This window comes from Parasteatoda tepidariorum, chromosome X1 (assembly GCF_043381705.1).
Source record: "Parasteatoda tepidariorum isolate YZ-2023 chromosome X1, CAS_Ptep_4.0, whole genome shotgun sequence".
Lineage (NCBI taxonomy): Eukaryota > Metazoa > Arthropoda > Arachnida > Araneae > Theridiidae > Parasteatoda > Parasteatoda tepidariorum.
Genome location: NC_092214.1, coordinates 36218715 through 36233283, shown reverse-complemented (window position 1 = coordinate 36233283; position 14569 = coordinate 36218715). Strand labels below are relative to the sequence as shown.

General features: G+C 28.6%; 1 protein-coding gene and 1 long non-coding RNA gene across 4 annotated transcripts in view; one reads left to right on the top strand and one right to left on the bottom strand.

Annotated features, from left to right (window-relative positions):
* Positions 1 to 772: 772 nt before the first annotated feature.
* Positions 773 to 3990, bottom strand: LOC139427119 (uncharacterized). Its single transcript, XR_011638266.1, has 2 exons — positions 3856 to 3990; positions 773 to 1410 (listed from the first exon to the last, which is right to left on the bottom strand). It is a non-coding gene; the product is annotated as an uncharacterized lncRNA (long non-coding RNA).
* Positions 3991 to 4073: 83 nt separating this feature from the next.
* The window catches only part of LOC107437340 (protein DEK), a 41385-nt gene continuing 30889 nt past the window's right edge, over positions 4074 to 14569 (top strand). For all 3 annotated transcript variants that reach the window (XM_071187811.1, XM_016049307.3, XM_071187810.1), the window contains exons 1-2: positions 4074 to 4235; positions 13301 to 13459. In XM_071187811.1, coding sequence (XP_071043912.1) covers positions 4218 to 4235; positions 13301 to 13459 — 177 coding nt within the window. In that variant the 5' untranslated portion in view covers positions 4074 to 4217. The remainder of the gene's footprint in view (positions 4236 to 13300; positions 13460 to 14569) is intronic.

Here is a 14569-nt window from a genome sequence, read left to right as displayed (position 1 = left end):
TCTAACCCATGATCCGTCTACTGCTTAGGATATTTTTGACAGCACTGTGGTCCATGAGAGCCAGGAGCAAAATTCATATAGACCAGCCAGAGCCTGGGTCACCTTAGGCGAGCGTTCTATCAACTGAGTACAATATTTTTTTAAAAAAATAATAATAAGGAAATGAATAATTTTGAGAACATTAAGTTTAGATCTCGTTCGGCGTGCTAGTAATCAGGCGCTCTAGGCATTCACCTGCCCCTTCCGGCAGCCCTGATTTTGGGATCAGATTTGCTTCATAAAGTAGATTTATTGGTTTATGCAATGAATAACTTAAAGACCCTCCTACCACTTTTTATTCATTTCTTAAAATTGAGATCGCATTTTACTGCATTGCACAAAATGAAAGTTTGCGCAATGAAAGATAGGACAATTTCCAAGCAATGCTTCATGTGAAACTGTTTCTACCAATGGCAACAATTTGTGCCATTCCAATTTTTATGCTAAATGTTTTTTTTGTCTTTACAGGCATTCCCAATTATCAGAATTTTAGGAAATTTGGATTTGGAGGATTAATTTTGCAAAAGTTAAATCAAATGCAATTAAAATATAGATGTGTTTTTTCAGAAAAATTGAGTTTATTTTTGTAAAAATAAGCATATTCTGCTTTGGTTACAGTGAACTTTTATAAGAAATTTAAGGGATGATTTTGAGATATGCCATTACATTTTACAAAATGAAAATCTCACCAACTGTTCAAAAGTTACAAGAGTGATCAGATTTTTTTTTCTTCTTGTTACTCACTGTAGCTTCCCTATTGTTGTTTTTGTTTGCATTTCCTGCCATTGGAAATTTAAAAAAATGTGCGGCATTAGGTTAAACAGGAAAAATTTATTACAGGAGAACCTTATAAATTTCCCAAAATAAATTAAATTATCACTTTTTGGAATTAAATTGTTTTATATACTATATAAATGGGCTAGTTACTTCTTTTCCTTAAAACATCATATTAATCTTGATTGTTTCATCGCAAAATAAATATTCAATATTCTAAATTTATACTTTTAAAACTGTTACAGGCAAGAACAAATAAGAATACAACTTAACCAGAAAGTAATGATTATACAGAATTATTGTTTGTTGAACTTGAGGAAGACAAAAGCAGTTGCTGACAAGTAGAACAAGTCATGGAAACAAAATTTGAAACATCGTGTACACAAACAAATGCAATATGAAGAACATAATACACACACAGTGCTACCTGAGCACATGAAAAAGAAAATAAACTACCCTCACAGGCATTCGTACAGTTGTTATATAGTTGATTCCCCTATCGAACCCTTCTGCAGAGGATCAAAATTGCGAGGGTATGTCTTTGGCTCATTTCCAGTGATGTTTTCCAAACTGTTGCCAATAGCCCGTTGTGCAGCTCTAGTGTGACGGAAATAAAAAAATGAATTAAAAATTCTCCTATTGGGAATAGCAGCCTAATTGAGCTTACCCAAGAGGAAAGAAAAATAGGGTTGTTCGCACATTTACAATAAGAATTATTTATTATTACTACATATTTTTTTTTTTTTTAAATTTAAGAGATAAAATATATGAGGCGAAGTTTTGGAGACATTGCTGTTGCTTTCCTTCTTTGTTTATTTACACTACATATTTTTTATATCAGTAGCTTACTTTGGGTTAGTTTTGCTCATGACATACATATGTGCAAACAAAATAGATGTTGTGGGAGATTAATGCAAAATGATTCGATAAGCAGTGCAAAGATTCTTAACACTTAATTAGTTCTTTAATTTGTAATTGTACAGTTTACAATTTGATTTATACTATTTACCATTTAATTTTGAAATCCATTTGTCTTTAGCTGTGTATATAAAAATTTGAATATAATAAACTAATCTTATAAATAACAAAGCTGACACTGTTTATCTAAGTACAGGGTATCTGCTACATTTTAGATTTTCAAATTCATGACTTTTCATCATTTTCCATGACTAATTCCAAGAATTTTTCATGACTTAACGAAGTTGCAATTTTCTCCAACAATAAATTAAAAAAAAGCATTATAATAACATTATTCAAAATAGATATAACCAAAACTATTATACTCTTCATCTTCATATTTATAGATTTTAAACTTAAAAAACAGAGTAAGGAAAGAGCTAAAACAATAAAATAGCTGAAAAAAATACAAAAGAAAAAAATTTTTTTGTTCTGCAGAATTATATTCTAAAGATACTTTTCTTGTTCATCAGAAAGGAAAGAAATACTCCTGATTTTTCTGTTCATTTTGGAATAAAAAAAAATCGCCAATAACTGGTTTGCTTCAACTAGAATTTTAAATTGACAAAATTCAAAAAAATAATAATAAAAAAATTCTTAAATCACAGTAGAGAGTTTAAAGGATAATTCGCTCTAAAAATGATATTTTTTCTTTCAATTTTTTAAAGAACACCATAATTTTTAAAGAACATGATAAAATCATTTTATATTTAAATAAAATATGACTGAGTGGTGATTTTGTTAGAAATTCAGATATTTGGAACAGGATGAAGTTAGGGGGAGGGAGATTCCATTTTAAAAATAAGATTTTTCAGAGACCTAAATCCATGACTTTCCATAATTTTCTTTTTAAAAATAGTAAAAATCATGACATTTCATGACAAATTTTGTTCAATACCGAAATTCATGACTTTCTAGGTGACCCTGTAAGTAAAGCAGAGAATGGGCCGGGATAGCCTGGTTGGTAGGATGTTGGGCTCACGTTAATGAGAACGGGAGGTACACCTTAAATCAGTTGTAATCACAAAGTCCTTTAAGTTCCCATAACAAATCAATACCTCTGGGGGTATCATTCTCTGGTTCAGGTCATAATTACGATCTGTAGATGAATAAATGGAGTATGATTGGGTTCTCCCTGTAAAACAGGCTGTGATGTGTGTGTGTGGCTCAATTAGTATTCTTCGCTATAAATGGTGCCACTGAAAAAAAAAAAAAACACATTCTCTGCCTTAAAAATTTTTTGATTTTAAGCAGGCTTGCTGATTGGCAAGTGGCATACGTAAAAACAACAAAGCAGAACATTATTTGTACATAAATAATATTTGGTTTTATAAAGCGAAAATCAGCACACTATTTACTAATTTAATAAAGTTAATGTTATTTATGTTTAAGAAACTGTTTCATATTTTTTAATGCATTTCTTTTGCTTCTAGAAATTTTGTGAAATTATAACTAAATTGCTCAAAATATATGCACTCTAAGTACGAAGTAACTTTAAGTTTCAATCTTATAATTGTGAACTCAAATATAAATTTAGAAAAAAACTGCAATAATTTTGAAGCAAAAAATATGTTATAAAATTTCTGAAGTTATACTAGTTTACTGTGCATTCACTGAATATTCTTATCTCAACCATTCTAGAAATTTTTCTAGAAGGAACTAGAATTCATTCTCATTTTTACAACAGCCCCAGGTAAACCTCCTTATATCTATATATAGATATTTGATTTAACAGGAACCAATTCAGAAATAATACCCCAAAATAATATTTTTTTTTTAAGAATAAATAGTTACCAGAGTTTTTTTTAAAAGAAACTTAAAACAAATATTTTATTTTCAGGTTTTACAAAATGAGAATATCAATCCGAAATTAAAAAATAATCGTTAACGTATTAAATAATTTTTATTGGATAAATTATTACAAAATACTACAATCAAATGGGAGTATTCTAAACTAAAGTTGATTAAAAATGTAGTTTTACATCAAATTACTTTCAAACACCATTTGAACGCTGCGATTATTTTGACACAGGAAACGATATGGAAATATTCCAAATGAAACAAAAATATTAGATAACTAATTACTTTTATTATTCCCTATCAATAAGTATAAATTAAAATCATCGAGCAGGAGGGGATACAATTTACATCAAAATAATAGGTAACGTTTATTTACACTTATTTTTGTGTCTATAAAAAAGTTGTAGTTATTGCGAAAACTTTCAAAGTAGTTGAAAAGTGAAGAAGTAAACTTTATGTACATTTGAAAAGTGAAGTGAAGTAAGTTTTAACTTCGCTAAAAAAGTGAAGTGAAGTAAAGTTTGTTACTCCGGACCGATTCCGATATATTTCAAAACAGTCTTCATCCCGAGTACGTTAGACGTGCGGAATTTAAAATTTACAAATTCAAGTTCTTGTTATTTTCTTTAAACGTTCCTGTAAAGAAAATGTCTGATGATAAGGAGGTAATAAAGATTAGATATACCTACAGATTGTTTTATTATTACTCCTATTAATGTTTTATAATTATGGAGTAAATATTCACTTTGGTACATTCTCTTTAAAAATCTACTATTCCTTATATGATATTGACCAGTACTGAATATTGTTTATTATTATTGTTTTTTAAGATTAAATTTTGCACGATCTATTTTGCATGATCTATTTAATTTTGCATTTAATATCCCCCATTTTTTGATTCCCGCCAAAATTTAAACTTGTTCTGAAAGGGTTCATTTAGTGTTCTACTGTTTTATTTTCGACTCAAATGAAGACAAAATATTATGATCTAAATTTATATCGTATCCGATACTTATATATAATTTTTTGGTCGGTATTTATATGGAAATAGTTCCGATTTCGAGTATGGTCGAACATAGTTTCGATTCGTACATTGTTCCGTCTTTCTGTTTTTAAATAAGGTGTTGTATTGTCGACAAAATATGCAATATTAAATGCATTTATTAATTTTGCAAGATGTTTGGATTGTCGATAAATCACCTAACGATAAATGGAATTGATTTTGCAACATTTGTCCATTTAACATTATGCATGTTCTAATTATTTTTGGCGCGCTAATTCGACATTGTCTACTGGCCTATATATTTAGTGATGAAGATGAAAAATATAGTTGTCTTAAGAAATATAATTGATAATAAATTTTATGAAAGATTTTGTTCTGAGAGAACTTTGATATTACTTGAACTCTAGCATAGTTTCCTTTAATTCGTTGTTCCATTACTTTGTTATTAATAAAGATGCTGTAATCTTGACATAAAAACTAATATAAAATGCTTTTAGAAGGGTTTCAAGTTGTTACGGTTGTTTTCAATCACCTAAGAATCAATGGAATTAATTTTGCAACATTGTTGCCTATTCAACAGTATGTATACTCCTTCATAGTATAATGTAATTATTTTTGCTTAGCATATTTGATTATGATGTATTGAGAAATATTCCATATTATAAAATTAACAAGAAAAATAGTGTCAGTATATTTTATGTAAGATTTTGTTCTGAAAGAACTTCTGTTTTCAAATAGATTTGAGTATAGTTTCATTTAGTGTCATTCACTCTTACTATAATTCTGTAAACTGTTGTAAGAATTAAAAGAATATCAATGGGGGATGCTTACATAAATCTGTAATATTTTCTGTTTATTTACACCTCAATGTGATATGTTTATTTTTTATATTGCAATCTTTCTTGCATGTCTGTCTGTGTTTTCTTTGGTGTTAGTCTTGTGCTGTTATGTGCTTTTGATAAAAGGTAAGATTTTTTTTGCATGCTTGCACAAAATTTTTGCACCTTTAGCTGGGATTTTGAAGATGGCATATTTCTTTTAGTTCTTCGTTCATTCTCTCTGTGATTATCTAAAGTGTTCTAAGAATAAAAAATAAAAAAGTCATCGAAGATTGCTTTTAATAAAGCTGCAATATATTCTTACACATCATTGTGATATATTTCTCCTTTAAATTACAATCTTTTTTGCATGTCTGTGTTTTCTTTGGTGTTGGTCTTTGTGCTTTAGTGTTGTTCTGATTGAAGGTAAGACTTGTTTGCATGCTTGCATTAAATTTTTGCACCCTTAGCTGATGCTGGTATATGTGTTTTAGTGCTGGTCTGCGTTCTATTTGTGTTTATTTCAAGAGATTTTTATCATGGCAAAAGGTAAGACATTTGGTAAGACTCTCAAAAAAGAATGTGTGGCAAATTTTTGTTATTCTTTAGGCAACATAGGACACAATTCTAGAGTTTAGGAACGTGGCATCACAAGGACATTGAAGAACATTTTATTAACCTTTATTTCTTCTAGATTGATTTCAAGAGTTTGAACGTTTTGTTAATAATCAATTTCATATTCATTTGTTTGGTGTTTCATATTCAAATGTTTATTATTTTTTGTTTTTTATGTTCATCAGTTTCATTTGTATTCATTCATTCACGTCTTTTGATGATACATTTTCATATTGTGTATTCATCTTGTTTAATCATTCAATTTCATTTTCATATTGTGTATTCATCTTGTTTAATCATTCAATTTCATTTCCATATTTGCATATATCATTCATTGATACAATCATTTCCATTCATTCATAACAATGTCTATCCATTGTTTATAGAATTTCATATTCATTCATACAGTTTTATTTGTTCACTCGTTTAAAAGAATATTATTACAAAACTATTTTGTAAACAGGACAATGTACCCCTTAATTCTCGCCTAAGGTTAATTTTGTAACTATATAAGTCCTGTAGGCTTTTAAATTATAGCTATGAACATGGAAAATATTATTATGGTCTGAAAACTTCTGTCATGTCATGATTATATGTTAGTACATCATAAATTAGAATACCCTGTTTATATAATGCTCCAGAAAAATTATAACCTCACTAAAATATTTTTCATTTTATTTCAGTTATTGTTGAATTACTTGATTATTATTTAGCACTGAAATAATAGAAAATTTTTATTACAGAATATTTGGTAATTACATTGATATACTAAACCATAAAAAATTAGAATTTATGTTCATAAGATTTTATGAATCTCAGTGTTTTCATCATAGAAAAAAAATGGGTGAGAATTTCTCACCCTTTCTCAAAAACAGGGTGAGATTTCTAAAAACTGAAAAAATACAAATAGACTTGAAAAAAAAAATTTCTTTCATTATAATAAATTTTTAACGCCTTCTATTTTTTAAAGCATTGAATATTCTTGCTGCATCATCATAGAAGATTTTGCCTTTACTAGGTATTTGTCCATCTTACATTAGTGCATAAAAAATTTGAACGTCTTACATGAAAAAACCTTACCTGCGGTAAACACGTGGTTGCAGAGAAATGTGTTCAGAAAGGGGTTCCGTGGCTCGAAGGGGTTGTGTTCTGTTGTTCGAAAAAGTTCTGAACAATACTGGTAAATAGGGAATCTAGATAACGGGGCAAATGTTGAAAATAATGAAAGATCCAGGAAGAAAAGTGAAATGGATTTTATTCTAATTGGCGTAATTCGAAGCTTTCTCCAAAATGCGAGAAAATCACGAGTTTTGAAATTGATTTATAGAATGCGCGAATTTCTCGCGATAATCATCTTTTAATGCGAGAAAAGAAAAAAATATGCGAGACTCTCGCTTTCTCGCGCTGTAGTGAAAACACTGGAATCTGTTATATTTTAGAAATAGTACATTTGGGTTCAAGTATTAATAATGACCCTCACTGAGTGAAAGAAAATCGCTAATTGAACACTTTTTGAATAAAACAATTCTGTATATTTTAAATTATTGGATTTAGCCATGAATTTGTGAGAGCATTTAAACTAAGTGTTCAGGGAGATTAAGGACAGAATAAAACAAAGCACAGTAGTGTAATTTTTTTTTTTAGTGGGAAAAGGTAAGGAAATATGAACACTATTATACTTAAATGGTGACTGATTTTAGTTATGTCTACTTTTCATTTGGATAATCCTTGCATCACAGTTTTAAAAGGCAGAACATCAGGGTCTTAATGCTGTGTTTATTACTTTTCACAGTTTCAGTTTTTTTGCTTTTTTTTTCTTAATAAATATAGTGCAGCAAAAAATACTCTAAATACAGCAATATTTTTTTTAAGAATTCTACAAGTTTAAATATTGTAAAACCTTCTAAATAACATTCAAGTACAGATATGTTTTCTAAATAAATATTTCTCTAACTATTAGAATTTGCTCAAGATTAACTTTTAAGTATAAATTAGTTTTCTAAATAAATATTTCTCTAATTAGAATTGCCTAAGATTAATTCTCTAATGAGAAAAGTGATGCTAATTTAGCTCTTGAATCAAATTTCAATATTTTCATTTCATTAATTTAAAATTTTAAGAAACAAGAAATGAAAATAAAACTTATCACTTATTTATATTTCATTTACAAACATTCCCTGAGAATAAAAAATGGCAGGTTGCTTCCTCCCAGAAAAAGGCACTCACCGTGGCAGAGTCATGGCGACATTGTCGCAGAACGTTAGAGTTCTTTCAGAAAGATTTTTCTTTTGAAAAGTAAACAATTTTACTTTTCTTTTCTGCAGAAATTTACATGTAATATTTGAACATTTATATAATTGATTTTGATGCTCTCAATTTACACCTATAGTATCGTGAACCAATGTAATGTTTCGGTTGTATTTTCGGCAGTTACTGATATTCATTTTCACGTTGTTTTTAAATATCCCTATATATTTCAAACAATATGGAAATTTTGAATGGTGCATTTGAGTATTTACATTTTAAAGCAATAATTCTACTGATTTTTTGGCAGTTATTGCTATGGATTTCTCTACAAAATATATCAACAAGTGATATGGTAAAAGATTACTCAGGATGTTGGTTTTCTAAGAATTAGTCTTTATTGACACTTTGAATACTGGGACTTTTTTATATTCTTATTGTAATAAATAATATGAACTAAAGCTGAAAGGACATTGATGGTGGGAAATGAATATTCACAGGTAGTGTTCTATCCTAGTTCTACTGTAAATTTTTTTTTACTTTGAGGCTATCATTCAATAACAAGTATTTTTGAAATTTTCTGCACTTATTGTTTTTGTCTCAAAATATATTAATTGGAAGAAAATTATTATATCTAGTTCATGACAGTAATTCCAAGTTCTAACTCGAAAGTACTAATGGAAACAATCCTATTTAAAATTAAAATAATTTAGATGAGGTTATAATTTCCTGGAGCACTTGTTTTATATGTGTACATATGTTGTCTTTTGCAGTGTCATTATACAAATTGATGTTCAATAATCAATCATTTATTTTTATAATTCTGCAATATAGGGGCCCCCGGAAAAGCTCAGTCAGTTTCATGTAAGCATTTAAACAAGCTAAAACTATTGCATCTTTATGTGCATTAAACATTAATAAATAAACTATAAACATAAATTTGTGTATTTATTGCCTTTGAATTTGGCAATTCGGTAAACAATTAGTATAAACTTGGCTTGCTCTCTATCTTTTTTTTATATAAACTTATCTAGTAGGGCTATTAGAGATTCTCTAAAAAATAATGCTGATGCTTGCTCTCATTTCACTTCAATAATTTAAATCTAAGAGGCAAGTGGTATTATACTTAGGTCACTGTACCATGCTTCCCAACCGCTCAACCTAACTTTCTGGCTCTGAAACTGCCGACAGCAAGCAGAGAAATTGCAATCCGATCAGACACAGTAAAGTTGGTGAAACCCTGTCTTAACTATAGAAAGCAAAAGCTCTACCTAGTATGCTGGATGAGTGTTGCTTTATAAATGGGCAATTTTTTGGGGCCCCTGCAGTAGTTCTAAATATTGCACTGGGCACCCGATTATCCGGTCTATTGTGCCTAAAGATAACTCTATAACAAAAATGCAGTATAGGATAGAATTGTACTTCCTACAGTTTTGCTTTTTAAATAAAAGTGTATGTTAAGCATATTAAGATATATGTTTAATCCAAAGTTTGTTAATAGCCTATATAAATGTGAAAAGTTATGACTTAAAAAAGTCTAAGTGTATGGTTTTTACTCAAGGTCCTTGAAAGATGATTGCTTTTGCCTATCAGTCGGTTCCAAATGGAGTCAGGTGGAGGGCCCGATGATCGGGTGCCTACTGTATTGTTTTTTCATCTTGGTTTGTTTTCCAGGTTTTTAGTTTCACAGTTGGGTCATTCCAGTGTTTACTACTGTTAAAAAAAAAAAAATTGCTAGAGATCACTACAAAGGGATATCCGGTTAATATAATTTAGTTATTCAGGTCTGTTATGTTTATCACATCGCTAAAAAGATTAAGTTAGAAATTTGATGTTCTTGGCTGAGTAAAATTAAAAAAATAAATAGATAAACTGCACACATAATCCAAAATTAACTACCAATTTATAACATTCCGATAACAGACTAGTTTTATTTCAAGAACAGCAAAAACATTTTAGAATATCTCTAATGTGCAATTAAAATAACCATCAGTGTTGTTGGTGGGGGAATGATGATGGATAATGTCCCCTCTAAAAAATACAAATCTTTTAAAATCCCTCTCAATATTTAAGAGAAATAAAGGTAATTTTTATTAATCATTATCGTTTTGAATTCAAAGATACAAAGCAGAAGAAAAAATAATTTATTTTCTTGCAAATTTAAGAAATTTTCTTAATTAATTATTTTATTTTCTTAATTAATTAATTATATTAATAAATGACTACTGTGAATGTGTATTTTAGTTTGTCTCCCTCAAAATATTCCACTTCTGTGATCCCTATGTAAGCAATATTATATATATTAGGAAATTAAGTAAAAGTTAGGGGTGGACTTTTGTTTCTATATTGCACAAAAGGTCAATCCACACTCTTTCCTTCTTTGTCTAAGTTTAAATGCCTTTTTTGTATACCACACTATTGGGAGTATTAAGGAACCTAGCATGTAAGACATGTCATATTTTTGTCATTTCTTTTCAATTTTCATTCAGTCTTTTATTGTTTCTGTGCTTCGGATCGTTAATGACTGTTAAAAAGCAAAAAGGTTCTAATGCCAAATCAGTTCATTTTAAAATAGTATCTTTATGTTGCTGGTGTTGATTTAAGATAATTTGCTATGAATCAGCAGTTTTTGTCTCATTGCTTAGGAGATGGTTCAGTATTTTGGCTTTAGCTGTTCTAAGCTTTTGCTTAAATTCATAATATTATAATCATTGAAATCTGATATCAATATCACTTTTGTGTTTCAAACAAGTGATATACAGGTCTATTTTTAATTTCTGTGAATCAGATCGTTTATGACTGTTAAAAAGCAAAATAGTTCTAATGCTAAGTCAGTTCATTTTGAAATAGTATCTTTATGTTGCTGGTGTTGATTTAAGACAATTTGCTATGAATCAGCTGTTTTTGTCTCATTGCTTAGGAGATGGTTCAGTATTTTGGCTGTAGCTGTTCTAAGCTTTTGTTTAAATTCATAATATTATAATCATTGAAATCTGATATCAATATCACTTTTGTGTTTCAAACAAGTGATATACAGGTCTATTTTTAATGAATGTGGAAAGGCAATTCCACCTTGTTTTATTTTAATAACTACTGTGTGTGCGGGATCGTTTATGACTGTTAAAAAGCAAAAAGGCTTAAATGCTAAATCGATGAATTTTAAAATGACCTATTCATGTTGCTGCATTTAATTTAGGATAATTTGCTAATTTTAGCCATTCATGGTTAGATTTGTTAAAATTCATTACATTATAATCATTGAATTCTGATATCAATAACTCTTTTGTGTTTCTCACAAGTGCTTTCTATTTTTAATAAATGTGAAAATACATTCTGTTTAGCAATTAGTCTTATTTTAGTTACTACATTTTAATCGGGTAGCTTGTTTTATTTTACTGTATCTGGAAGTTCTTTAAGCCATCTTGATGATTGGTGGTAGTTATAAATTTTGATTTTCACTCCAAGTTTAATAATTTGATACTTGACTTACATAGTTGGTAAATTACTAGGTGCTAGTAAGTTCATTCAATGTGGCATAAATCCATAATAGATAAATTGCTTCTTCTACCAACAGCAGACATGACTTATTTGTCTAATTTCCTAAGTGTTCCATAGTCAGAAACATGCACATCTATAGTTAGAATTTGTTCCATTCATATAATGAAGTTTTTTTTCGTAGTTGTGGTTTTCGGCACAGTGTTGCAAAAAGATGTTGCTCTGCTCCTATTGAAGAGTTGTATTTTTCTTTAGTTAGCACAAATGCTATGAATAAGCAGTTTTTTTATTATGTTGATATTTTCCCTTTCACATGCTTTGCTGAGAAGTACTGCATTGGTGCAGCGTTTTAAAAATCACTTAAAGAAAGTGTAAATTAAAGTGGGTTGTTTATTTACTGGTTGATTATTATATACCCTTGGTATTTTGAAGTTAATCATGCTAGAAACATTGTTCCTTAAGTTTTGAATTGAAGGAAAATAGTCACGTAGCTAAACAACCGAGAAAGTTAGAGTTGTCAAGAACTTCGAGAGAGAAAATTTTTAGCTGTTATCAGAAGTCTACCTTCTTTTACTATCAATGGTTACACTAATAATATAGATTCTGTGCTATATCCTATTGTTACTGACTGAGTTGCTGAATTGCCTATAACTCAATAGCAGGGTTGGCAAAACAAACAAAAAAAATTTTTTAAGCATAGGTATTTTCAAATATTTTCAAGAAAAACCTAGAAACTTTGGAACCTTGAAAACCTTTTTAAGTTTAAATAGATTGTTTTTTAAACAATGTAACTTAACAATTTGTTTACAAATATAATCGGAGCCAACCCTGCTCAATCGTGTCTTTTTACTTAATTTGAGTTTAGTGTCTTTTTACTTAATTTGAGTTTAAGGAGGATTCTATTAATTAGCAATAGAGCAGTTATATTAGGAAAAAAAAACTGTTAGTCGTTTTAAATCCAGGACTCAATCCAGAATCACAGTCAAACGATATTTTTAGTGGATGCTACAAACATGATGGATTCTCTGTGTATTTATGCCTCTTTTGCTCTTAAACTTTTGAATGTTGTTCATACTGTTTTTACTGTTGTTATCATGTCTATATTCTTTGTTTTTATTGTATTTATGGATTAATTAAGCCATTGAGTAAAAAAAATTTTATTTTGTTTACTATTCATAATTAATTTGTAGTCTTAAAATGTACTTTTGAGATTTTTTTTTCGTAAACTCTTTTGGATTTTTTTACTTTAAGGTTGGCAAATGTGTTTTTTAAAAAAATTGTTTAATGAAAGGGGAAAAAATGGACCTTAAAATTTCTATCAAAAAATACTCTCTTTACTATGTTTAAATAAATTGTTATATCTTCAAATTTGTTAATTCACTAAACAAAGGTATATTTTTTGGTCAAAAAGAAAAATAATTAAGCATGTAGTATTGTAGTATTTCTATGGAATGACCCAATATTACTTTAGGATTGCATTTTCTATTAGGAAACTGTATTAACATTTCATGTGAACAATTGAGATTTATTAAATGTTTATTTTCTTTTTTTCCAGTGCCATGGTGCAAATAATAAGCCCTATAAAAGATATTTAGGTTCAGAGAAAAATTTAATAGATACAGTAGACATTTTTTCTTTTAATGCTCTAGAGAAAGCTCGCTTAGGTGAATTATTTGATACTATTCTTCATGGCGTGAGAGTCGAAGATGCCTACGTATATAACTTTCCTTCTTATTTCATATATAAGATTTTTGTTAGCATAATCTTTTCATTAGGGCTAGATGATTTCATGTCTGTTATATTTCAATCATATCATGTATATTTTAATCATCTGTTATGCTATTTTTATCATCTATTTTCATATCTACTATATGTTATTTGTATATTATTTTTCATATAGTTTATTATCTCATATCATCTATATTTTTGTATCGATTCATGTATTTTACCTTAAGGTGAGTCTACTCCTTTTTTTGAGAGTAAATTTTTTTAATTTTTTTTTCATTTAAGATCTTTTTTAAAAATGCAAAATTAAGTTCTGTGATAGATTTGGTCGCTAGAGTGATTCTTATTGATCAAGATTTAAATTTTTACAAAACTTGAAATGCATTTTGGAAAAAATTGCTTTTTGCATAAAAAGTTAATCTTTTTTAAAGATCTACTCTACCCGTATAAAAAAAAAATCTGCCTTTATCATACAAAATTTAAGTGGAATATTTTTTTCCTGGGCTAAATTAGGGGTGTACAACCTTTTTGAGTGAAGGGCCACTTGCACAGCAGGTTGAGTAACGGAGTGCCACACATTTATTTAGACATGTTGATGGCAAATGTAGTAATATTTATTTAAACATTAGTGTTCTTTTATGGTTGTAGAAAATTAATGACGCTCAATCGAAAATACAAAAAAGAAAAACGTACTTTAAAAAAAAAAAAAAATTGCTGTTTTTATAAAAATAATTTATCAAAAACAGTGAGTTTTAAAATTCACGTTTTCCACCACTTTGTGAATTTCTCAAGTTGCATTAACATTGCATTTAAATTAGGGATGTAACAAGTATTTGCTCCTTTTGTCAAAAATTCTGTTTGTCGAATAGTTGGTCACACATTCGGCAAAGTATTTTTCTAATTTTTTTAAAAATTTTTTATAGATATGATAAAGAATAGTATAAAATCATATTTTTAACTATATTATAGTAATGTTTGCTATAAGAAATAGTTTTTACCCAAATTTGTTAAATTTTAAGATCCATGTTTCTGCACATGGCTTGTTGCAAATTTATCTTCAGAATGGAGAAACGAAGACAAATGCAAAAACGAAATTTAA